This window comes from Dicentrarchus labrax, unplaced genomic scaffold, assembly GCF_905237075.1.
Source record: "Dicentrarchus labrax unplaced genomic scaffold, dlabrax2021, whole genome shotgun sequence".
Lineage (NCBI taxonomy): Eukaryota > Metazoa > Chordata > Actinopteri > Moronidae > Dicentrarchus > Dicentrarchus labrax.
In genome coordinates, this window is record NW_026136710.1 from 24,786,946 (window position 1) to 24,814,295 (window position 27,350).

The following is a 27,350-nucleotide window of genomic DNA, read 5'->3' on the forward strand; positions in this document are numbered from 1 at the left end:
CACAGAGGAAGAAGAGGAGCTAGACGCGAAGAGGACAGAAAAGCAGAAGAAGACTAATAACAACAAGACGGACACAGCTTGCCTCTCATTAGGAGGGAATAAACTTTCAATTAATCATTTCACTCCCTCTGCAGTCGTACCGCCGTCAGTAAAAGCTAGCTGTCATTTGTATATTAATTTATTTTTGGAGCATTATGTTAGCATGGTGCCGCTGTGAGCTGACGTTTGACTTTTAGCCCAACTTCTGACATTTGCTGACACAGCAAACCTGAGATGAGCTGAAGACAGTGGGAAGGAGCACCTCATTGCAGACTTTGGTACGGATTTTAACTATGCTATAACGTTTATTGTAACTGTGGTATAATGACAGCTTGTGGCCGAGTTAGCTAATGTCAGTGTGTGTTTTTACTAGTTAGTTTGTGTCTACTTTTTCACGACAACCTAGCTCAGGTAAAATTAAGGGAACAGAAAGTCGCCACCCGGTCAGAATACATCCTTTGCTTAAATTAGCTAAATCTGTATCGCACACTCAGCACTTTGTATTTCAACAGAAATCCCGCTTTACGACGCAGCCTCTGTTTCACGTGACTGTTAACATTGTAACTTCCTTTAAAATATGCTCCACTCAGAGTGGGACGCCTCCGGTTCAAACGATGTTTGACAGACGCTATTTAGCGGACATGGTTTGTTACTTTCTATAGGGTTTTTTTTGTGTTCTCACGGGGTCTGTGTGTGTACGAGCTTATCTGAAGCTGTGGCTGTTCCAGGTGCCAGGCCCAGCTTACTGCTAGTTGAAGTGAGAGAGGATATGTGGAAGAGGACAGCTTGTGTCTGTAATACCTGTGTTTGGTTCCCAACCTTTGTTCTTAGGGGACCCCTTTTCTGCCATTAAGTAAACTGAGGACCCTGACTCAGTGACATCTTTTATTGATATTTAATATTATATTCAACACAAACACAACAATTGATGGCTGAAACTGTACAATGAACCCAAATATGAATGTTTGTGTAAAACAAGCATTTGAAAAAAATAAAAATTAATTCCCTGTGAATATTGAATATTTACAGTCAATATTTATACTATAATACTATATTCTATAGTATTTTATGACATTTTTAGTAACTTTTTACAATCTTCTGTCAGTATTACAATAATTCAGTAGTCGTGGTCTGTTTGTGAGGAAGAACAATATCCAGTTACAGAGTGTGGTACTCCCAGAGAGTGCTGAATTTAGAGTGTTTGAGAACCAGTTTGTCAAAGCTCTTTATCAGAATGGGACTGAGTGCCACGGTGCAGTTGTCGCTTGGACCAGTTACTGCAGACTTTTTAGGTACAGGGTGGTTGTCTTGAACCAGGGGAACACTCTTCTGTGGCAGTGATATGTTAAAAGTATTAACATCCACTAGCTGATTAGCATATTTTTAGTACATGGCCAGTGATGTTATCGGGGCCAGGAGGAATTTTCTGTCAGCAGCTGATTCTTTGGAGATGGAGAAATTTAAATTGTGTTTAATTTATCTGGTAGCGTGGCCTCGCACATGATGGGGGCGCTCCTGCTTTTGTAGCCTCTGATGTTCTGGATCGCCTGCCACATGTCTTTGGTGTTGTTGGTGCAGTCTCTGCTGATCAACAGAGCTAAGCTAGTCAGATGCTAAGTGGCAGAGCAACAACCCCAAGAGGAACAGGCTAACACTGGTGCACCTTTGGAATGTATTAACTAAGGAACGATGAAGAAGTGAACAGTATAAGCTTGATCTGTAGGAATGCTGAGGCCTTTTTTGCTGAACATAGCTGTATAGAAGAAGGAAGGAAGGTTAAATTTGCCAAAAGACAGAAGGTTTTTTTCCTCCAATTTTGGTTGTTATATTATGGGGAGGAGTTGGTGTATTAATGAAGCAAATTTCTTTATGTTTTAAATGGACTGCCTGACTGTATACATTTTATAGGTTGTAGTGGTGCCAAACATCTCTAGAGTCTGGTTTCAGCTGTAATGGGCTAAGGGAAAAACCACACTATAAAATGTGTATCAGTATTGGCTGTGAATAACAAAGATGAATAATTTTAGCAACATTAAAACAATATTTAATATGTATGTGTTATTTTGCTATACTAGACCCCAAGGAAGAGGTAATTGAAACTGAAACTGGCATTTTACATTGATCACACTTGAGGCAGTTGTGTACTTTACATTAATAGTAAAAACTAGCATGGTGTTTAAGATGTTTTGACCATTTTAAGCAACCACTTGTTTCTGACATATACCAAAGCTAGATTACCTGTACCCCCACTCTCAGGGCCCCTCTGCTCTATTATCTGACCGTTAGAATTTGTGTTAAAATTATGTTTATTACAATAATGATTTCAGCTGATATTGGTCTTAACATGGTGTGTATTCCTAAATTGATTTGTGTTTAATTTAAGTCTCTACACACTAGCAAACCTGGGGCCATGTATTATTCCATCGAGGAATGGGTGTTAATCAGGGCCCAGCTTCAAATTTTTTTCCCTGGGCCAAATCTGGTTCTGACTGTATGAAAATCATCTTTCAGAGACTTGCTTGACTCTTATAATCACAATATTCACTGTTACGGTTTTCAAGTATCTTAATGTTAATTTTCACTGCATGCTGAAGTGAGTTGGAACCTAGGTAGAACAACACATGATTGAAGTAAACGGCTGTACTACACAAATAATGTTTTATGGTTGCTGTGTGATGTCTCTGATTCGATTTTTGACATATTTTCCCCCAGTCAGGTGACGAGAGTTGAGAGTCAGAGCTATCATGGAGGACGACTGCAAGCCTCTCCTGAACTCAGAGCAGCCTGTAGAGAGCTACTCACACAGAGGCTCTACAGACTCACTGGACTTCAAGGCTAAAAGGTAGATTTCACTGAAACACTGGACAATTGATATGCAGTACTTAACAGCTCTGTGACAGAGAATAAGTTTTTCCTACTGCTGGGCAGTATGATCCAAAATTTGTATCATATATATTTAAGATTCTGGTGGTTTTACGCTATACCACAGTATTTTAATTGAACATTTTTTTTTATTCTACTGTCAGGAGTACATAGAGTATAGGAACATTTCAGTGTAAGGGTTTGATTATTGTAGGGTTTTCTTCCCACAAAATGATACAATATATGATTCCTTCATATATTGTATTATCAATATAAACAATTTTTAACTGAAATCTGCAATGTAGTAAAAACAGCTTATGAATAGTTGTATAAACACTAAACTGACATAAACTCCTGCTAGATTTCCATTGCCAATACTGTTGTTGCTGTGCACCTGTCTGTCTGCCTCTCTCTCTCTCTCTCTCTCTCTCTCTCTCTCTCTCTCTCTCTCTCACCCCAACTGGTCGAGACAGACGACCACCCACCTAGAGCCGGAGGATCTGTCCTAGGTTTCTGCCTTTTAACAGGCAGTTTTTCCTTGCCCTTGTCGCCAAGTGCTTGCTCATGGTGGTACTGTTGGGTCTCTGTAATTAATGTTAAGGAGTTCGGTCTAGACCTGCTCTATTTGAAAAGTGTCCTGAGATAACTTCTGTTATGAATTGGCGCTATACAAATAAAATTGAATTGAATTGAATTGAATAAAACACTCAAAATATTAATATTAAATAATAGTATTTTCAAATGTTCTATTGCCTGAGTAAGAAACTCACAAATAGTCACAAATTACTGTGTGCCATGGTGTTTGCCCTATTAGTTGTGGCTTATTCATTGTTGTGTTATAAAGTTATAACCCTCAGTAAGAACATAAGTTACAACCAAAATTGCTTGTGCATACCAAAACCAACAGTCTTAGTCCAGCTTTCAGTATTATTTGACTTTTCCTACTGATGATGGTTCTCGCTATTATACGTGCCTTTTTAAAAGACAGTGAGGCTGACAGCTGTTTTATGTGATTGCTAGTTTTTCAACACTTAATATCATTGTTACTTATTTGATTTTCTTTTTTATGTCAGTTCCACCATCCTCTTTGCCCTGAATAGTGCCATCTCAAACAGATTTGTTGTACAAGGAGATGGGTAGAGATAATCTTCTCTGCAAGGACTATGCCTTTTTGTATTTAGAGTGCTTGTTTGTGATCCTTTGTCCAGTTATTTTTGAATTTTTTAGAATTTAATATAACGGCACACTGGAACACCGGATTTGGCTCACCAATTTTCCAGATTTTTGTGTGTTGATCCACACCTGTGGAGACGTGAGACGTTCACCATGGCAACATCAATGACAATGGGAGTATGTCTCAGTGCAGACGAAAGAACAAACATTGTGGAAGTCAAGCTTACTTCACGCTGAGAGCCCAAGCCCACTGTCCTCCACTGCCCAGTATCTTATGTGCTGGATCCAGGATGGATCAGATTTTTTTTGGGACATAGAGGATTGCTCTGTCTGAATGGGCCTAGCCTTACCCACCAAGGTGCTGGACCGAACTGACCTACCATCTGAATCCTGTTTTCCGTGTGGATGGTGCGGATGAGTGTTTTGATGAACAACAACCGGTGTAAATTATTAATTAATTCCTGGGGTTCAAGTGTCTTTAAACTCTATCCCACACCTGCTCGCCACGCTGCCTTCCCCGGGAATTCACTCTGGTCATCACCTTGCTGTAAGCATGTTACTGCGGCAAGATGCCGATGCAGCATTTAATGAGCTGCATGGTGTTCTGTGCCTGCACCAGACCAGAAACCCAGACCTAGTGATGACTGGGGATTTATCAACACATTTTGTGTCTCATTAAAGGGTAGGACTCTGGACCACTGGGCCTCATGCTAGAACCACTCGTACAGACATATTCGCGAGGAAGTTGAGATAAAAACACAAAAATGTTGTAATTCTCCACTGAAGGAGGGTTACAAGGCTGATTCTCTCCCAACATTTTACAAGTCAGATCAAGCTGCCATCTTCCTTATCTAGAACTGTGGTGATGAGAGGTCAGGTGTTGGACAATATGCTGTGTAATGTTGGAGATAGAATATTGCAGTCCAGCTCTGACAACATCAGTGAATCTGTGGAAGTAGACACAAACCTTATGGCATCGTTGGCCAATGATATCAACCCTACAGTCTCTGAAGCAGAGGTCATGGGTTGATGGATCCATCTGCACATCTTCCTACAGTCTGACATACAAAATCCTCTAACCAATAGGAAGCCAGCTGAGTTGCCGGCGCTTTTGCTTTACTTCTTAGAGTGTCTTGTACGAACGGTTAATCTTTAACTGAGTTAAAGATTAATACTATAATAAACTAAATACTATATAATAGTAATCTCCAGCATACTCTCCATGCCCAGGGGTGGCTCTTAGCACCCCTGAGCTGAACACAAATTCTGTATCAAACCCCCGGTGTGTCCCTTTATTCAAAAACATATGTTTGTCTATTGTGAGGAGACCTTTGTCTATGAACTGCACAAGAATTCCATAATACATTGACTCTGTATGAAATGGACCCCCCTGCACCTCCTGGACCCCCTGATAGTTTTTCTTTTCTGACAGTGTTTGCTAGATAATAAACATGGCCCATTCTACAAGTTTGGCTTCCTGGAATTCACTTGACAAGCAAATACTAAGACGTTTGCTGTGTGTGTGTGTGTCTGTGTGTGTCTGTGTGTGTCTGTGTGTCTTTGGCACCACCCTAGCATTAAGTTTGTGTGAATTTTAATCCAGTTAGGTATTTCACAGTGGCCAACTAGCTTTCTAGCACTTAAAGCATTACAAACACTCCCTTTCTATGTTTGTTTTAGAGCATATTAATTATTTCTTTATGAATTCTTAATGAATATATGTTCAAAACAAAACAAATAGTTTTTGTATTTGTGCTCTGTATAATTCAAACGTAGGTATGCATTTAACTACTTTATTGTTAAATTTCTCTATTTCTTTTTTATCAATTGCTTGTCTATAAAAAGCCATCACTAGTTGCCAAAGCCCAAGGTGACACAGACAGATTGCTTATTTTGTCAAGACCTAAAGATATTCTGTTGAGAATTATATGACACAGAGGACAGCAGATCTTCACATAAGGAATCGGAGAATGTTTGGCGATTTGTGTGACTTAAATATTTAAAGCATTATGAAAATTGTTTGGAGATTAAGTATTGCTTGATATCACTTGACATTTGTTTGCTTCTTCTAGGCCTTTTCACGTAGAGCCAAAAAACATCGTAGAAGATGACCCGCAGGAGAGAGTCTCTGCTGAGGCTGCCATCCTCAACAGCAGAGTCCACTACTACAGCAGATTGACAGGCTCATCTGACAGGCTGCTAGTAGGTCCAATCACTAACTAGTTAGTTGTTACAACCATGGTAGGAAGGGCCCATACCTATACATGTCACACAATAGCAAAATAATCTAGACACACACCATGAATTAGCTTATGTTGCAGTCAGTATATGTTGATTATTTTTGTATGTTGCATTAACCACATCTTAGTTCTGTTATATTCTATGTACACCATGTATATCATACATTATGTATATCAAATAGCCACAGCTACAACCACACAGCAATGCCATTTGTCCTGAACAGACCAGTGTGTATTATTTAGCGACATTTATAGGGGTAGAGAAAAAAATCAATTAATGTGAGAATATTCTACAATTCTGAATTAACATCTTCCAAAAAGTTTTTTTCCATCTTGAGTTAAAGTTTCAACTTTCTTTTCACTCCTTGCAAACTTTGCACCCTTACGGGCTTCTCCCAGAGCAGTCAAGCTACTGACGAGTCAATCACTGCAAATGTTTGCTCTTGGAATTAGTAGCCTATTAAAAATAGAGCAGCAAGAAATTCAGCCAGTCTAGTCTTTATTGAAGGCAAGGATTTGGCTGGTCTTTGGATTCTACAGTCTGCCGGGAAAGAAACAGCATGACATGACTCATTCAATATGCAAACCCTGTGTACTGAATCGAGAATCAAGTTTTGAATCAGGACTTGATTTTGAGTCAAATTGTGACCCCAACAATTTAAACTGAATTTGGTATACCGACAGATTAACAGCTGAGGCATTTAGCAGTGTAGTGATGCTGATTTAGATTTATTGTCTCTCTGACGAACTGATACACTGACAACACAGTGCATCTCCATCAGGGCTACTTAAAACTGTGCTGTGGATCACAGTTTTTTCCTGATATGTACAATGCCTTAAGACAGCCTGGCGGGCTGTTCTCAGTTTCAAATGTGCAGGCTCTTTCTGCCCTCTCACTAGTCTGAAGCTTACGGGACTGTTTAGTTCAGCCTGTTATTTACCTAGTCAACTCCGATTGGAAAGTTATAGAGAAATAGTACATTTCCAGGCAATGTTTCCACACATTGTTTTGAAGTCCAGACAAGTACATCCCTAGTGTTGAGTACCATAGCTTAGTTTGTTAGGTGATATGTTCCAGAAGATTTCTTGTCCCTGTTACATATTAAATATTGCACAACTATGATGTGAACATAATGCCTTTTTATTTTTCATAAAGGCTCATGTTACTGTATGTGTAGGCTTCATCTTCAGTATCTGGATGTTTTTTCCTCCAGAGTCCTCCAAACCATGTTATCCCCCGGCCAGAGGAGATCTACATCTACAGCCCACTGGGTACAGCTTTCAAGGTGACAGGCAGTGACCAGTCCTCCAAAAACCCCAGTATCATCACCATGTAAGCCCTGTCATCATTAGTCAGTAACCCACCTGCGCTAAATGTTCTTTTCTTACAACTGTCTGCGATGATTATTACCGTACTTTTATCTCCTCGCAGTTTTGCCATATGGAACACAATGATGGGCACATCCATACTCAGTATACCTTGGGGTATAAAGCAGGTGATTTGCTTTATTCCCTGTACTTCAAGTCCTTGGCTTCCTCAAAGCCACATCTAAAATGACTAGTTTTGTATTTACCTCAGTTGTTCTTGAAATGCAAAATTGCAGTATGGATGCACTTTAAATTTGCCGTACAGAACAAAAACTGAAAACGTAATACTCCGTGTTGTCTTTATCCCTTCAGGCTGGTTTCACTCTGGGGATCCTCATCCTCATCTTCACAGGCCTGCTGATGCTCTACTGTTGTTACGTTGTCCTCAAATCACCAAAGGCAATACGTAAGTAACAAAACACTGGTTTAGAATATATTATTCTGCTAATGTTGCGTATAAATTATTAGGGATCGAGCACTGAAAGTGCAAGACCCTATTGTTCCTCTAGGAATTATTAGGGACCGAGCACTAAAAAGTGCAAGGACCCTATTGTTCCTCTAGGAATTATTATTATACCTCTGGGACTTCGGCCGCATATTTGGCCCCTGCAACATGCTCAAAATGGCATGAAAATTTGCACAAAATTCAAACGTAGCTAAAATACCGATATGACATTGTCCCCGTGCACGGGCACCGCCAAACGTCTAAGCCACGCCCCCCAGAATCAGCCCCCGAGACATGTAAGGCCCACATGTATGAAAATTGCTATGCATGTGTATCATGATAAAAGAAGCAGCCTCAAAACCCACAGGAAGTCTGCAATTTCAATTTTCATCATTTTGTGGTCATTTTGCCTTTTTGGGCTTGTATTTGAACGAACTCCTCCTAGGGAATTTATCGGATCTGCTTCAAAATTGGTCAGTACAGTCAAAACATGGTGCTGAGTGAACGCTGTTCAATTTGTAACTGTACGTTGAAGGGCGTGTCCGTGGCATGCCGTCAAATTTGGCCATTTTTAAGTCCGTGGTTTTGTATTTGAACAAACAAACTCCTATGGAATTTATCAGATCTGCTTCAAAACTTGACAGTACTCTTGAATAATGTTGCTGATTACAAGTTGTGCTATTTATGACTGTACGTTGAAGGGCGTGTCCGTGGCGTGCCGTCAAAGTTGGCCATTTTGAACGAATGTCACACTGTGATGTCATTTTTGGCATTTCAGGGCTTCTATTTTAACTAACTCCTCCTACAGGTTCTATTGGATCTACTTCAAAATTGGTCAGTGCAGTCAGTTTTTTTCGTCCAACATTGTGCCCGTGGCGTGGCGTCCCGTGGCATCCAATTTCAAACCTTTGCCATGAAAGAGGGATCATTAATTAATAACTTCTGCGTACATGATCTGACTGCAACGAAACTTCACATGTGTGATAAGAGTCCCGCCCTGAACATGTCTATGTGATAATATTCAGTAATAGTCAGAGCGCCACCTAGTGGTGAAAGGAAATGTATTTTTTGTACTTTTATTTATATCTTCAAGCATATTGACCAGATCCAGCTGAAATTATGTGAGAAGTTCCTTAGGAGGATGAGGATCACATATTATGAATCTTAAGAATCTGCATGGAACCATGTTGCCATGGCGACGCGGCAAAAATAAAAAAAAATCACAATTTGGGGGGACTAAACATGCCTGAAAACTCATGAAACTTTACACAGCATTCGGTGGTCCCGAACGCCGAGGTATTGTCTTGGTCCCGCGGATGGGCGTCGCAAAATGGCTTAGCCACGCCCCCCAGAGTCAGCCCCCAAGACATGTATGACTGACATGTATGAAAATTGCTACGCATGTGTATCATGATAAAAGAACCAAAAAAGTCTCTTGGACCCATACCTCAAACCCAACAGGATGTCGGCCATTTTGGATTTTGTTGCGATTTGCACACGTTGAACGAACTCCTCCTAGGGCATTTATTGGACCGACATCAGATTTGGACACAGCCATCTAAACACATTCACCATTAAAAGTTGTGCTCTTCAGTTTTTTTCGTCAAACTTCCTGCCCGTGGCGTGGTGTCCCGTGGCATCCAATTTCGATCCTTCGCCATAAAAAGAGGGATTCGTCATAACTTCTGCATACATGATCCGACTGCAACGAAACTTAACATGTCTGATAAGAGTCCCGCCCTGAACACATAGTGATAGCGCCACCTAGTGGCAACAGTGACCTTTTACAAAGCTCTTCTATGAGGCTTTGCTTTAGATTCTGTTATTCAACTGTTGTCAGCTATACAGTACAGTGATGCTTGTGAAAGTAACAGCTAAGTGGGGATATAATTAGTCCTTGTTGCTTTTTTGCGGTCTGACGGTGTTGGTTTTGTATGTTTTTTTTTTTATTATTAGGGGTCAAAGCACCAATGGTGGAACCCTATTGCATTTGCTTTGTTTTTCATTAGTGTACAATCAATATAGGAATTGTTGTTGTGTTTTCGTATGTTAGAATGAGCCATTTTTATCTACAGACACCCGGGTTGCCTTCCATGGAGTCCTCCATGTTGAACTGCCATGTTTCTATAGTAGCCCACAATGGACAAATCAAACACTGGCTGTAGATAGAGCCTTCTGTGTTTTACTATAGTTTCTCCAATATACTTTACAGCCTGTTCTCATTCCCAGGTCATCAAATATAGACGCCAGTGGTGTTCAGTTAGTTGCAATCTGCAACTTCACTGCTGATGCTACAAAATCCTACACACTGGTCCTTGAATGTTTTAATGCATTATGCTGTATATAGTTTTTAACCTGTGGATATAAACACAGTGCAGACAGACATGCTACTGTCTGTTAACTGTGGACAAATAAAAGTAGTGTTACGGAGTAACTGAATATAATGTCATAAAAGTATTAATTTCTGTCCCAAAATGCTCTTCAGAGTGAAACATGACAAGAATCATATCCAAAAAAACTTAGTTGGGCAGCAAATACTTTAGTGCTGAAGTCTATTTAGCACATTATTCTAATTGTTTGTTAGTTAAGGTGAGTGTAGCTTATATGTTCCATCAATTTTCTCAGTTATTAATCTCAGTAATCACAGTTATAATCAACTGATTCAAACAACACCAGGTGGCGTCACACCTTGCTAAGTCCATCTAAAAATACATATACAGTCTATGGCATAACTGCAGTGTTTTAATACATTGTTTTACACCCATTCCTCCTGTGTAATAATTGTGTATGGGGGAAAAAGTATTTTTTAACCAGTCTGAATCACATGATCCAGCAATGCCAAATGCAGCCACAATGCAAATATCACCTCACAGCCAAGAGCTGTTCTGTCCTGGGGGTTCGGATCTAAATCTTATAACATGAGGGGACTTGGCAATCTGATAACAGAGCCACAACAGTACTGTGAGCAGCAGACCGCCAGCCTCCAACAAAGAAACAAAAAAACATGAAAGTATTGATCTTTCTCCCTAAATGTACTTGAGTAAAAAGTGAGGCGGTTCATAAGAAGAATATTTGTTTTATTACTCCCAAATGGGGAAATTCTTGACCAAAAAAAAGAGAAATGGACAACAAACTTAGTTAAACTCTCCTGCAAAAACATTAGTGCTGATGTCAATTGTAGTACATCATTTTTCATATATATATATATATATATATATATATATATATATTAGTGCTGTCAGTTAAACACGTTATTAATGGCGTTAACGCAAACCCATTTTAACAGCATCATTGTTTTTATCGCGAGATTAACGTTCTTTTTGGCCTAGCACACTTTGTAGTTTTTTTCACATGCTGTTGCAACAACTAGTAACGTTAGAAAAACTACAACACCACACCGGATCTAGCTAGACCGGAAACAAAACAACAGGCACGCCGCACATACTTGTTTAAGAGTAGTAGACGTTACGTTTTGATTGGATGGCGAGCGCGAGACGCCGAAATGGATGCCAATAATATTTGCACAAAGCAAGCCGATCCACTTTTCCATGTTGATAAGAGCATTAAAATGAGAAAAGATAATGGGACAAAAAGAAATCAAGGGACATTTAGAATAGATAAAAATGTGATTAATTGCTTAACTATAACATTAATGCGATTAATCGCGATTAAATATTTTAATCGTTTGACAGCACTAATATATATATATATATATATATATATATATATATATATATATATAGATTAATTGCTGTCACACAGCTTGTAATTCATTTAGACATGTCTGTCTGTTCCTTAACTGTCTCTTTTTTTTTAAAGTTATTTTTTTGTCCTTTTCATGCCTTTATTTGATAGAGACAGCTGAAGATTGACAGGAAAAGGGGGTAGAGAGAGAGGGGATGAGTCGCAGCAAAGGGTCGGATTCGAACCCAGGCCGCTGCAGCAACTCTGTATATGGGTCGCCAGCCCTACCGACTGAGCTAACCGGGCGCCCTCTTCACATTTTCTTAATTTGATTTAATTTATTACACTTAAGATTACATGTCCTTCTGCACATAATACTATGCATCAACACTTGTGAATGAGGGGCAACACAAAGAGATTATATTTAGCTCAGACTTGCACTCCTTGCACTCCTCCCTTGTCCGAGGCTGGAACCGATCTTGGTACTATGCACTGCAGTTGGGAGTCTCACCTTGGCCAAGCGTACAAACGCATACATATTAAAACAGCTGTTTTTACCTTATTCAATGACAACCTTCCACTTGAGCACCCAGAGAAAGGTGTGCTTAAATTTGCATCAGGTTCTTGGACCTGCTTGCAGGTCGTGTTGTTTTTTGATAACATATTTTCCTACTTCAAATTACTAATTATTTTTTCATTAAAAGAAGATTTTTTCTGAATAACCTCTAGTAGATTTTTGATGAGTGTCTTTTGTCTGTTCCCACAGAAGAGTGGCCCCTTAAGCATGTACTTGCCAGCCATACCTCACAGCACCATGCGCATTGACCAAGTCTGACAGACGCAAGAGTTCTTATAATTTGATCTCACTGTAGCTAAAATTCTTTTGATTTTCCTCACTCCCCAGCACATATACATTTCAGAAACATATAAGCACATGTGAGCTGTGTTTTACAAATACAGTAACAAAGTAGTAGGAGCTGAAGTAATTTTCCCTGATTTTTTTTAATTTTAAAATTCCGATGGCAATGCTTTCTGTCTTTCTGAGTGTTCCTCAGCAGAGAAGCTTGGAAATCTCATCATCCGGTGGCGGAGCTAAAATTTTATACAAGGGGTTGCCAGGGGGTGAGCAAGGATTTATGAGAGGGTCCATACACTAATAAAGGAAATTATTGTGTTAGTCAAACCTGGTCCCAAATGAACCCCAAATGAACCTTTTTTAGACCATTTTCATAACCCAGATGCATCTCTCTACCTCTCACTCACTCACTCACTCACTCACTCACTCACTCACTCACTCACTCACTCACTCACTCACTCACTCACTCACTCACTCAATTCAATTCAATTCAATTTTATTTGTATAGCGCCAATTCATAACAGAAGTTATCTCAGGACACTTTTCAAATAGAGCAGGTCTAGACCGAACTCTTCAACATTAATTACAGAGACCCAACAGTACCACCATGAGCAAGCACTTGGCGACAAGGGCAAGGAAAAACTGCCTGTTAAAAGGCAGAAACATAGGACAGATCCTCCGGCTCTAGGTGGTTGGTCGTCTGTCTCGACTCACTCACTCACACACACACACACACACACACACACACACACAGTGTCACTAAGTGGAAATATTTTTATACAAAGAAGACAAGTGAGTGAAATGCTTTGGAGAGTTTATTTACACAAAAAGTGTTACACAGTATGTGCCTATACAAAACTCATGGCCATAGAACCAAGTGGCCTATTCTGAGTAATAAGTAGAACATAGTGCAAAGTTTACAGTAATCATGGCCATAGCACCAAGTGGCCTATTCTGAGTAATAAGTAGAACATAGTGCAAAGTTTAGAGTAATCATGGCCATAGCACCAAGTGGCCTATTCTGAGTAATAAGTAGAACATAGTGCAAAGTTTAGGCTAACAATGACCATACCCCCAAGTGGCAAATTATCTTTGAATAACACCAGCATGTGCAAAACTATCTTAGGATGGATTCAGAGCAGCATAATTCTTCGGTTCTGGTGACCCTATACAAAATAAGAAAACCTGGTTACATCTCAAGATTGTGTTAGGCAGACTCTTGAACTATTTTTTCCCTTTCTCATGCTGTAACTTACATTAAAAATCAATAGGGGTGGGTAAAATATCGATTCATCAATGCATTGCAATATATTTTTCCCCAATTCAGTATCGATTCAGAGGATTTAATGAATCGATACTGAATTGGGGAAAAATATATTGCAATGCAAATATATTGCAAGCCCCTGCCCAGTGGGGGCGCGGTGAGCAACACCTTTGTGTGATTTGCCTTGTACGGACGGAGGCCGTACTCGACCACATAACAACAACATGGCAACCGAAGCAGGTAGCAGCAGTGTTAAACCAGTGCCTGTAATTAGGGACCGAGCCAGCGACCGCTGGAGGTCCCTATTGTTTTTGCTTGATTTCTTACCTATTATTTTTATTATGTTTAGCGCCTTTGACTACGTTTTTGCCCCCTTGAACATAAACTAAACGAAAACTCAATTTGGTCAGGCCTTGTGAAAAATTTGATATTCTATGCGACGCTTTTGGGTTGGCCACTAGGTGGCGCTACTATCGTAAAAAATGCGTTTAGGCTAATAACTTCTGCATAGTTTGTCGCACATTCAAAAATGTATCCACGCGTTCGGTGAAGGGAGCTGAATCTTCCCATATAGGCCCCGCCCACTTCCGCCTATAATTTTTCTTCGTTAGAGCGCGAAATGTCCATAAACTACTTTTCCGTGTTCCTCCTAAACGCTTTGTCCGATTCGCACACAATTTTTCACCTAGCACCTGGGGACCGCCCTGGTAATTTTAATTTGAACATTTTTGAAATTTCAAAAAATAAGCCCGCTATATAATTCAAACTTCCTGTACATTTTTCGTCAAAAAAGGAAGTGGATCATTTCTCCACATTGGTATGTCCGATTGTCACCAAACTTGGGTCCATAGTTCATCATGTATTTCTTAGGCATCGTGCACAATTTCAGGTCATCGCCACTAGGTGGCGCTCCTTAAAATAAAGAGGTTTATATCTCTACAACGGTACGTGTGATTAAAATGAAACTGGGTACGATGATTGCCCATGGCTCCCTGAGGCTCACTTAAAAAAGAAAAAAAATGACGCCACAAGGTGGCGCTTTGGTGGCAGCGTAAATCCCTGTGTGGAGACCGTAATAGTTATGAATATGAAATTCACAGGGCACGTGTAGAGTGGTGCCTGAAGCTCACATACCAAAAATCGTGTTCTTCGTGTTTGTAGCTCCCCCTACAGGATAAAAAAAAAGGAGCCCCGGCGCCACGTTTCATCGATATGTACGAAACTTGGTAGGCACGTGTAACATGCCGAGACGTACAAAAAGGCCTCTTGGACCCATACCCGAAACCCCGCAGGAAGTCGGCCATTTTGATTTTCATTTTCACTTTCGGCGAACTTTTCACGTTGTATTTGAATGAACTCCTCCTAGGGAATTTATCGGATATGCTTCAAAATTTGTGAGCACAGTCAAAGTATGTTGCTGATTAAAAGTTGTGCTATTTGTGCATGTACATTAAAGGGCGTGTCCGTGGCGTTCCCTCAAAGTTGGCCAGGTTGAATCGAATGTCAAACTGTGATGCTATTTCCGGCATTTAAGGGCTTCTGTTTTAACTAACTCCTCCTACAGATTTTATCAGATTGACTTCAAATTCGATCACTTCAATCTACACACATTGGTTATCAAAAGTTGTGCTATTTGTGATGTATGTTTAACTGTGTGCCCGTGACGACGTGTCGAATTCCACCGATTGGCCATCAAACAGATAGTACTCATATCTTCAGTGTACAGTCCCACCCTGAACACGTCCTCATAACTTCAGCGTACATGATCCAATCTCAGTGAAACTTCAGGTGTTTGATAACAGTCTCACCCTGAACACGTCTACATGACAATATTCAGACATAGTGATAGTGCCACATACTGGTAACAGGAAGTATCACGTTTTATACTTTCATGTTGTACTCCTCGCAGGATGATCAGATCCAGCTGAAATTTACTTATAAAATGCAAAACACATTGTTGATGATATGTGTTGACTGTGGTGAGGGGGCGTGTCTGTGGGGTGGCAGGAAATTTTGATGGACTGCCACAAAACACGAATTCGCTATAACTTGAGTGTACATTGTCCAATCGGCTCCACACTTCAAATGCTTGATAACAGTCCCGCCCTGAACACGTGTACATGACAATATTCAGACATAGTGATAGCGCCACCTACCGCGAACAGGAAGTAAGCGCTGCGTGGCGATTTTGAGCTGATTAACGGAAGATTTTCATGTTGTGGTCCGCACGTGTTACGACGGCACGCGACGCGGCTGCAGCACGCCCCAAGTTGCATGGAGTGCGTGGTCATGCCCAACGCTGCTTGCAGCTCTAATTCTACTTATTACTGAATCGATATCAAAGCATTTAAATCAATAACGAATGGATATCGACTCGAATTGTGACCTACAGAATCAAAATTTGATCGAATCGTGAGGTTCTAACGATACCCAGCCCTAAAAATCAACTACTAGCCGAGTAAAACTGGATCATCTAGGCTAGTCGTCACTAAGTACCTGGTTTTAGACCTTAACAATAGCAAACGTGTTTCATAGACATAGAGATAGTCTCAGAGCATTCATTACAGTTTATTTTAAATTCTGGTATGAAATTGCATTTCATTGATTTGAGCTGATTTTGTTTGAACTGAGTTGATTTAAAGGCATACTATGCAGTTTTCCGGTTTTGTCAAACAGCTACCCCTAGAGTCACTGCGGAGTACTTGTATTTAACGTTAACTGTCGTAAATACCACTCACCAGAGCCGTCTCTCTATACGGCTCTGTGTCTCTGTACTCACGGCCTGATCCCCTCCCCCTGTATACCGGTAGGTAGATAGATAGATAGATAGATGGATAGATGGATAGATAGATAGATAGATAACTTTATTAATCTCACAATGGGGAAATTCACTTGTACAATTAGTACAGATATAAAAAACAGGAACATTTGCATACAGCAGGTCCAAGGTCTTATTGTCTCTGGTGGTGCATGTGACAAACTGGTGGAAGGTTGGGTGTGTGGACGAGAGAGAAATGTGGTTGAAGTCCCCTGTGATGATGATGAAGGCCTCCGGGTGTTTCGTTTGTAGTCCTGCAGTCACAGTGTGGATGACGTCACACGCTGCTTCTGCTTTCCCAGACGGAGGAATATAGACAGTGATGGCGATAACACTGGAAATGGCAGATAATATGGACAAGTCCGACGGCGACGAGCTCGATGTCCGGGCCGCAGACACGCTCTTTCACACAGACGTGCCCGGGGTTACACCGCCTGTTGTTTATGAGCACGGCAAGTCCCCCTCCTTTCTTTTTGCCGGTCGCGGTGGTGTCCCTGTCGGCTTGAACCGTCTGGAAGCCGGGCATGGTGACGCTGGAGTCCGGTATCTGCTCGTGTAGCAACGTTTGTTTGCGGGGCGCCACCTTTCAGATTTGCATTGCTGGTTCTGCCAACGGCGTCCCTTTCCACCTTTGCTATACTACGAGTTTGTTTACCATCGAAATGACTTCAAAGCTGTTATATTAAGGTAAAAATCTTGCATAGTGTGCCTTTAAGGTCTCCACATTTACTGAAAGCTACGTAATGGCATCACATTATCCTTAAAACAATTCTAGTGGTACATAGCTTCAAGCTAACATTAGCTTATAGCCTTTCACAACAACAGCTACGCTACTCGTGCAGGTGATCTAATGGGGACAAAATATCTACTCCTCTAGCTTGTCAGCTTGTCAAAAGTATGAAAGTATGAACTATGATTCATCTGGAAACTACATTAAAACTTACTTGAGAATGAGGTATTTCCTGAAATTAGGTTCCATTAATCTTGAGGTTTACTCTGCCATCAACGCGCTTGCTTCTTCTTCCGTTTTTATCCAAACACATGTAGTGACCTGTCAGTTAACTGGGGTGGCATCTGGGGTGCCCAATTGGATTCCAGAGGGATCCAGAGCTACCCCGGCCACCCTTTTGACTGCCCCTTAGATCCTCTAATAGTGTTGCGTAATGGCTGCACTTAAGCAAGTTTGTTTTGTTCTCTATCAGTTTGGTATAGTATAGTAAATAACTAAATACAACATCCATCCATTAAGAGGCTGTTGTTATGGTAAAGACAGCAGCCTGAGGTGCAATCAGAGCTGTAACAAATTTATAATTATTCAACAGGAGCAAAACAACATACAATATCTGCTGACGTCATCCAAAATTGGCCCAGAATTAAAAGGGTCACTTGACAGAATTTTAACTTTGTTTCTCAGTAACACACTTTTGAAATGATTCCCATATGTTTTTATGTCCATATGTTTGACTTTATATGAAAGAACAAATATTAACTGATCTGATATTGTCTGTGCTCTGTTCAGCCTATGTGGACACATCCGACTGGGAATTCCCTGATGTTTGTAGGTACTACTTCGGCAAGTTTGGCCAGTGGTCCAGCTTGTTCTTCTCGATGGTGTCACTTATTGGAGCCATGGTGGTTTACTGGGTCCTCATGTCCAATTTCCTCTTCAACACAGGACAGTTTATCCACAGTAAGTCACGCTGCTCTTGTCTGATGTGGGTTGACCTTAAGGAATAGCCAGATGAGCATTTAAAAGTGTGAAACCTTTAGAAGGATCTATTGTCAGAAATGTAATATAACATTCATAGGTATGTTTTCATTCGTAATTACCTGAAATAAGAATAGTTGTGTTTTCGTTACCTTACTGGGTCCTCTATGTTGAACAGCCTTGCCTGACTGTTTCTACAGTAGCCCAGAATGGACTAACCCAACACTGGCTCTAGATAGGGCCTTTCACATTTTTTGCAAGTTCCACAGCCACAGCAGTTTCTCCTACATGCTTGAAAACCGAGCAGTGTCCAGTTAGTTGCAATCTGACACTAGACTCTTCACCACTAGATGCCACTAAATCCCACTCAATGGTCCTTTAATTCCAAAGTCTACCTCGAGATGTGCTCACAACTAGCTGTGTTTCCATCAATGTATTTTTATGCGCACTTTGAAGTATCAGAAAAGGTTGATGGAAACAGCAAGTAAAAAAATCAAAAGACCTAAGACTTTTACAGTGTTTAACAAAAAAGACTTTTCAAAAAAGCTGTAAGACTGTAAAAGAAGAGGTGGTTTTTGCTGTTGTTAAAAATAATGTAGTAGTAATGTAGTAATGTAACTACACAATCAGTATTGACAACCTCTTGACCTTTCAAATGCTGTGTGCTGTGATGTTTACTCTGTAGAGCATATACCAGGAGTATGGATGGGTGGTTCTGCCGAGAAAGTAAAATTGTAGTATTGAGATAACAGATCAGGAACACCTGCTTATGGTTTTTGTGCAGAGAGATGGTATATCATTAGTGGCTCTACCTCTTAAATATGCAAGAAAAGCTCATGCTTTGATCTGATGCGTTTCTTTCCTGTCTACAGACTATGCTTACAATGTCAACATGTCAGATTCAGAGTTTGGAACCAATGGCTCTGATAGAGGTAAGTCACTTCACCTCACTGACAGAAGTATTGTTGTATATGTTATTTGATGTGTGCCGATATGATTTTGATATCATTCTAGTATATAATGCAGAATGAAATGCTTGTAGTATATTCGTGTCACTGTAAAGTTAATCTAGCAAGAGTATGCTGTGATTTACTTTACTGTGGCAATTGGTAGACGATGTATAAATTAAATAATGTGAAAGAATATCTAACTGAAATATAAATTTAAAAAGTTATTTGTTTAAGAAAGCAGCCTTCTGAGTACCTTTGCATAGTTACATTGGTGCAAAATCTGTGCACAATCCACATAATAAAAGACTATTTTCACTCAACTCAAAAATTCACTGTATCGCCTGCTGTATTGGTAATCTGTATATTTTTTCCCTCTAAAACCAGTATTTGTCTCAAAAAGCCCACATCGGTTAGGCTGTACTTACAACTTTCAAATTTAACTTCAACTTTATTGACTGTGCTTTGAGGACCCATTCCCAGGTATCTAGGGCAGTTTGGCTAAGCTAACTAGCTAACAGCAACTCCATTTAGCAGCAGTTACTTTTCTGTCCATTAGGAAACTCTGCAAGTCATGGCAGCCAGAGGATATCAGAGGGAAAACCTGAACAGTGTTGTCCATAAAATCGGTCACATGTTGGTGGTATGCAACACTACTACTGCCTCTGGTTGATGATGCTTTGTTGATTTGTTCACCAGTCATCTGTCCATACCCAAACACTGACCCCGGAGGCAACTTCACCATCAGCACACATTACCTCGATAACAGTGGAAATGATACTTCTGATGTCGGCTCTTTTGAACACTGGTGGAGCAAAACTAACACCATCCCCTTCTACCTGATCATCCTGCTGCTGCCACTGCTCTGCTTTCATTCAGCCTCCTTCTTTGCAAGGTTCACCTTCTTAGGTAAGATAGAACAAGAGCAATGATATGAACAGCAGCAGTGGGTAGCAGTGTTTGTGGAAAGTCAAAAGGCTTGGACATTGCCTTTCTTGAAAAAAAAAAAAAAAAAAAAAAAGCAAGCCAGTGTGCCACCAGAATTTTGTTTGTTTGAAACATCAGTGACCTGAGGGGACATCGGTATGATTCTTTAGATCTTTGATTGTCTTTGAATCCTAGCTAAAGATTAAAGCTGCAGGTAGTTGCCAGTGTGTTGTATTTGTGACTGAAACATCTGACTTATAAACAAGTTGTATGTTCCAGACAGCAGGTTTAGTGAGAACTCTGTTTGTTAACCCTGAATGTGATGGGAAACTTAGTTTTCAGTCCCAGTAACAGAGATTATTTTAACTGTGGTGATGTACGCTGTGAACCTTAGCTGCTCGCTGGCAGCTTTCTCTTCTTTTTCCATTCTCTTATTCAGACGATATAAAAGTGCAGTAAGTTGACGTTTACACTGGCTGAAGGAGATCAAAATCTCAGTTGTTTTTTTTTAACAGCAACCTGTTAAAAATATTAAATGTTAAATGTTATTAATAGCTCACAATAAAAAGTTCTGAAGTTTTGAGAAAATCTTTTGTTGTTGCTAACCAGACCCCCTTGCACTGAAGCATTTACTGTACATTCCTGTAAGTCAAGTTCCTTAAGTGTCATATGCACAAACTAAATAACTCTGCAATATCATTATTTCAGATATTCATATTCATATTCAGAGTGAACATGAACTCAACTAACTCTGATCAGCTGTTCTGGAACCAAAAATTCTTGGGTTTTTAATCTCAGGGTTTGTCAAATCAGAGTTCAGGTTTACGTCAGACTTGCTTTCTGGAACAGGCATTGTGTCTGCATTCATCCATCTACTGTTTCACCATTCCATCTTGTCCAGGCACCATATCAGTGATCTACCTGATTGCACTGGTCACTGTTAAAGCTGTCCACCTTGGGTTCCATCTAGAGTTCCACTGGTTTGACACAACCCAGTTCTATGTTCCAGGTAAACTTCCTGCAGATTTGAATGCATCCCTATGTATCTCTCCACAGCAGAAGACCATTAACATCTGTGAGGTGTATAAGTCCAATTTAGACAGTGCCACTGATAAATATGCTGAACTGCTTTATGGCAGTAGTTTTGTATGGTTTATCCATCAATGTGATGACCTAGGTTAGATATTGAATTTGGTGGATGAGCCAAAAACAGACCTTATAAGTATTCATAATACCCATTATCAATGTTTTTTTGGAATTTTTAGTATATCATATATCAAGATTGTGAAATAAATTTGGATATTAAAGAGGCCATTTTGTTGATTATTCTTTGCATGTAAAAGGTGTGAAAAGTGACACTCCTCCTGTCAGGCTGATGGGAGCTGACTAATCAGAGTAGACTGTATATCTGTTATTTGAACATTAAAGCATCTAAACCTAATATAGTAGTTGCTCTTTTACCATCATTATAATACAGCAGATTGATGTTAGTGTGGGTACAGAGCATTTATGTCGTCTTGTGTGTTCTTTCAGAGTTCAGACTGCTCTTCCCTCAGCTGACTGGTGTCCTCACTTTGGCCTTCTTCATTCACAACTGCATCATCACATTAATGAAGAGCAACAAGCACCAAGAGAACAATGTGAGCCTTTTCACCAGTGCTCCTGCACAGCTTTACATATTGCAAACATATGCATAACATTGTACTAATCTGGTCTCTGTTGATTTAGTTCAGATAACACAGTTCCATCTCAATTATTATTGTTATTTTTTGAGGGAATTGTGTGAGTCCTTATCAGTGTTGACAGTGGCTTTAATGTCCTTTTAAGAAACAGGGAGGAAAGAGTCTTCAAAGAAAATGTTGACAAAATTTAGTCGAGACAAATCTCTCCCTTCATTTCCCCATAATAGTTTTTTGACCTCAGAAAGCACAAGTGATAAGTGATGAGCTGAGTCTAAGGGGTGTTTTGGTGATTTCAGGTGCGGGACCTCTCTGTGGCTTATCTTCTAGTAGGACTGACCTATCTATATGTGGGAGTTTTGATCTTTGCTGCCTTTCCCGCACCTCCTCTCTTCAAAGACTGCATTGAACCGGTGAGATTTACACCTCAGTTTTTTCATCTTGTGGTGTTTTTATTCAATTTTCTACCTCTGTCTCCAAGGTGTTTATGTTTTTGCCATATAAACTTGAACTATAACTTTACCTTATAGGCCAAAGATAAGTATTTTTTCCTGAACATTTTTTAATTTTTTTTTAATTTTTGTGTATTCTATACACATTTTCTGCCATTTGAACATTTTGCAACACTAAACAGTATTTTCGAAGTCCTTTCAACTACTGTTCACCAAGTTTGATGCTTAACACTTTGGGTTGTGCATTAAAAAAACGTTATGGCCATGACATTTTCCACAGTTCATCCTTGTACAAAGAAAGCCCTAGTATTACCAGATAGGATTTTGGTATTGTGGTCTGAAACTCATAACCTTGATAAGAGTGTCTGATTTATAATCTTTAAACTAGATAGATTATTATCCCTATTTCCAGTGTTCAGCATTTGGGAGGATATTTAGTCAGAAATGGAATATAATATTCATAGGTATGTTTTCATTAGTGGTCATTACAGTAGTATATATCTGTACATGCTGCGGGTCTGGCTGCCATGTTGAATCAAACACTGGCTCTAGAGAGGGCTGTTCGCTTTTCGCTGCCACTGTAGTTTTCCCTTTGTGCTTTGAAGGGGAGGGTGAAGCAAGCGAGTTTCAGACTGAAACTAAACTTCTAGATGCTACTAAATCCTACACACTGGCCCTTTAGCAGGAGTAGTACTTAAGATAAAATAGCTAAAAGACTTGCCATCATTTGACATTTAATTACAACTGGATTAAATTTACTTTAGCAACTTCATTTTACAATTATTATAAATAATTATAATCTTGTTTACAAACAAAAATGTTTGCAGTACAGAACATGTTTGAGCTAAGAGGGATAAGAGCAGTTTAGTATTTTGGAAGACTTAAAATCCAAGTTCAATCAAAGTTCTTCAGATGCATTCCCATTTTCTCAATTTGACATATTAAAATGCTTCTTTTTTACTTGTATGTATTGAGTATTCATTACATAGACATACACATAGAAACACAGATTATATTCCAAAATTCTGAATTGGAGAATAACAACAAACTGCTGGTCAAAAGCAGTTAGCAATATAGCTATAGCTTTACAGTCAATATTATTTTATACTGTAGCTTCTACACAGATTTGTGAAACAAAGCCCCCTCTGCTTTCTTCCCTTCTGCAGAACTTCTTAGATAACTTCCCCAGCAGTGATGTGATGGTGTTTGTGGCTCGGACCTTCCTGTTGTTCCAGATGATCACAGTCTACCCCCTTTTGGGATACTTGGTGCGGGTCCAGATGATGGGCCAGATATTTGGCAATCATTACCCCAGGTAACACTGAATATTATCATTTAAGGTCTTGTTTTGTTATTTCTGTGGAAGCAGACCTGCACAGCAGACTGATATTGATAATTGATATTTTGTGCAACATTGTGTTTTAATTTGAACAAAAATAAACAAAAAGATTTGGTAAAATATTACTAGCCTGAAATTCAGACTAAGTGGCAATTTTGCTACGTCTTCATTTAGGTACTCTGACACTAGCTGTGTCCTAATGCATGGCTGCCTTCTCCAGATTTACTTGAAAGCCCATGCAATTTTCTCTTTGAAATTTGTGAGTGCAGTCCCTCAAATTATTAGTATATAATAAATATATTAGTACATCTGGACCTTAATTTTTTATTTCAAATTGTAATGTTCCTTTGTCTTAATCGTGTACTTTTTGCTTAACACCCTCCGGACCTTCCAGATTTAAATATATTTAATACAGCCCTACCAATAATAGTCATAATATCAATGAGAGTACCTCAGGAAGAGTGTCCAGAACAGACCAACAAAATCACAGTATAGACAAATTATGATGACAAAATTCAGATACATGTAGACTGTAAAACAAGTATATGACATAACATTAACAATAAATCTTTGCAATATGAATTTTATATTTGGCATTCATAAACCAGCTTTTTTTGGCATTAAGAATGAAGATTAAAGATGAACTCTAATAGTTTTCAGTCTTTTGGGTAGTAAGTCTGCAATCTTTCAGCATATCATAGGTTTTCATGTTGTCTCTTTTCAGTTTCTTCCATGTTCTAGCTTTGAACATCTTAATTGTTGGAGCTGGTGTCCTGATGGCCAAGTTTTATCCCAATATTGGATCCATCATAAGGTATGTTTAAATGTATTGCCCTGTCTATTTCTACTATATGATTGGTAATAATGAATTGTCCAGTAAGCAGGATTTAGTGGCATCTAAAATAAAGTGATTATTATTTTCAGCCTATAATGAGGATATCAAAACAAAGAAAAGTCATGTGTAATTCTATTCGATTATATAGGAAATTCAGGTATAACTCAGCAGGATGCATGAGAGTTATAGTACAGGGCTCGAAACAAATTTTTTCACCACCTTCCCAAAACTCACAAGGGGGTGAGCTAACATTGTTCCACAGCAGTCACTGACAAGGCTGTCTGCAGATGTGTCTGAAGACATTTTTATTTATCGGCCTCGTGAGCGCAGACTTTGGCTGATGCTGATTATCTCAATATGCCAAATAATCGGCCTGATTAATTAACTAACCAGATCGGTTTATCACTAGTAGTGACTATACTGTTGCATGTAGATAGCCAAGTCTAACATAACTGAAAACAACCTTAATAGTCATTTAAAATACTACTAGCATTTCACTACAAGGTACAAGGTCATTTATTTTGTCATTATACAACACAAGGTTGCACAAGGGCTGTGTTTCAGAGGCAGAGCAGGTCGTCCACTAATGGGAAGGTTGTTGGTTCGATCCTTGGCTCCTCCCGCCACGTGTTGAAGTATCTTTGAGCAAGAATCATTCCCGAATCGCTCTTGATGCATTGGTGTGTGAATGTGTATGAATGCTTTAGCTGTGTGTAATTTGAATTTCTCCTACGGGGGATTAATAAAGGTATATCTTATCTTATTTATATACATATATGAATACAAACACGTAAACACCCAGGAAATAATTGTGCAGTGCATGTTCTGAATTTGCATCAAAGGGAATGTAAACAGCAGCGACAACATAGTGATGATAATATGGTTTCATCTTCACATCAAAAGAAACAGTGGCCATCTACTTTGACTGCGTTTGAGCGCAAACCAGCCTCTGATGCCGAAATGCATCATTTACGGGATATGCTAGTTTTTGCTAACCCTCTACTTAGTATTTTTCTATTTTGGTACAGTTTCTATTTGTTAAGAAGGAGGGAGCTAGCATTGTTTGCATTGTATTTTATTGTTGACTTGTGATCCCTTACTAAATGTTTACTCTAAATGTCTCCACTTGCAGGTTTTCTGGAGCAACATGTGGCTTGGCTTTAGTGTTTGTCTTTCCTGCCTTGGTCCATATGATCTCCCTACGAAGGCAGGGGTTGCTCCGCTGGCCATCAGCCCTCTTCCACATTTGCCTGATCTTGCTCGGCATTGCCAACCTGCTAGGTCAGTTCTTCATGTGAGAGTCAGACACTCTTAACTGTTCAGAAGCCAGATTAAAAGGTGTGATTTGAAATTAGATGTAGAATAATGTGCATAACCGCACTTAAGTCATGGCCACCAAAATAATGCTTAGATAAACCACGGCAGCCTTCAGCCAGTCAGATTAAATGTCTGTGTTATAAGATTAAATATCGCACACTTCCTGTAGTACAAGTGATGGCCTGTGATTTGTAGAGGTTTCAGGGCAACAACATGAATCCAGTGTCTTCTTTTTATAAAAGTATTTTTTTATTTTCTTCATGCAGTCCAGCCAGTGGATGAAATCTTCCTCATAAATAATTTCTCAGATGATACTGTTGTTTATACCTGCCTAGACTGATCCCAGACAGCTTGCATAGACACACTGTGAACTGTTCTGAAACTGTCTTTGATAACATCAGCAAGATGTAGCAAGATTTCAGGAACATTTGGAATATGGGACACTATTGAGAGCTATAAGACAACCAGGGGAGCATCTTGTTATTTAAATTCATACAGTACAGTTAACTCTACAATTAATACTTTTTGTAACAGTGAATCAAACACCAATTTTACCTTGCAGGGAAATATCAACTAAATCTGTAGCTCCGCTTAGCTTTACAGGGGTTTATAGTGGTTTTTAGCTCATTGTTTCGCTGTCTGACCCACAGCTATACTGGTTTGGTTCATTGTCACAGCTCTCATAGCGTTGTTTTCAGGGAAACATCTCTAAAGCTCTGTTGTACACTACTTCCTCAGCACCAGTTGGTAGAGACCAAAAACTGAGCTAAAATTGAGTTTATATTGAACTTAGATTGATCAGGTGACACAAAAACCACTCCAACGTTACTGCTGCTCCTGAACGTGTAAATAAGCAACTGTTTGCTGACAAGATCAACTTAAAAGGTGATGATGTGTCGATGTTGTGTTCACAATTGGAATTGTTTCCACTTCCCCCAAGTGAACAAAAAATCAGTTACTGCAGGTTAAAATTTGTTACATGAGAAGCTTCACAGCTGAATTTTATGATCATTGAGTTCACCAGGGAATTTACTAACTTTGTGATTATGTAACCTGTGTATATGTATTGTTGTGTGCATATTTTTTGAAGAAACATTTGGCACAGTCTTTTAATTTTTATGAAGTGTTGATTTACATGTATGACATGTTTACATGATTCCTAGATGATGTGTCCAATGTGTTATATTTTACTAATGATAGGATAGACAAAGGGAATATGTGTGTGAAAATAAACCATCTCAGTCTGTAAGAATTGTAGTTTCCTGTTTGCTTTTACTCATCATTAAATAATAATTAGGGACCGAGCCAGCAACCGGCAAGGTCCCTATTGTTTTTGCTTGATTTCTTCTTCTTCTTACCTATTATTATTTTTAGCCCCCTTTGACTGCATTTTTGCC

At 39.4% G+C, this 27,350-nt stretch overlaps 1 protein-coding gene across 1 annotated transcript; it reads left to right on the forward strand.

Annotated features, from left to right (window-relative positions):
• slc38a9 (solute carrier family 38 member 9) lies at positions 1-27,294 on the forward strand. The gene is made up of 15 exons (XM_051412310.1): positions 1-317; positions 2,752-2,881; positions 6,147-6,276; positions 7,529-7,647; positions 7,747-7,810; positions 7,995-8,088; positions 18,269-18,439; positions 19,330-19,389; positions 20,104-20,313; positions 21,233-21,340; positions 21,865-21,971; positions 22,310-22,423; positions 23,629-23,777; positions 24,526-24,615; positions 25,769-27,294. Exons 2-15 carry the CDS (start codon positions 2,784-2,786, stop codon positions 25,932-25,934), a joined length of 1,680 nt encoding a protein of 559 aa, XP_051268270.1. The 5' UTR covers positions 1-317; positions 2,752-2,783; the 3' UTR covers positions 25,935-27,294.
• Positions 27,295-27,350: the final 56 nt, after the last annotated feature.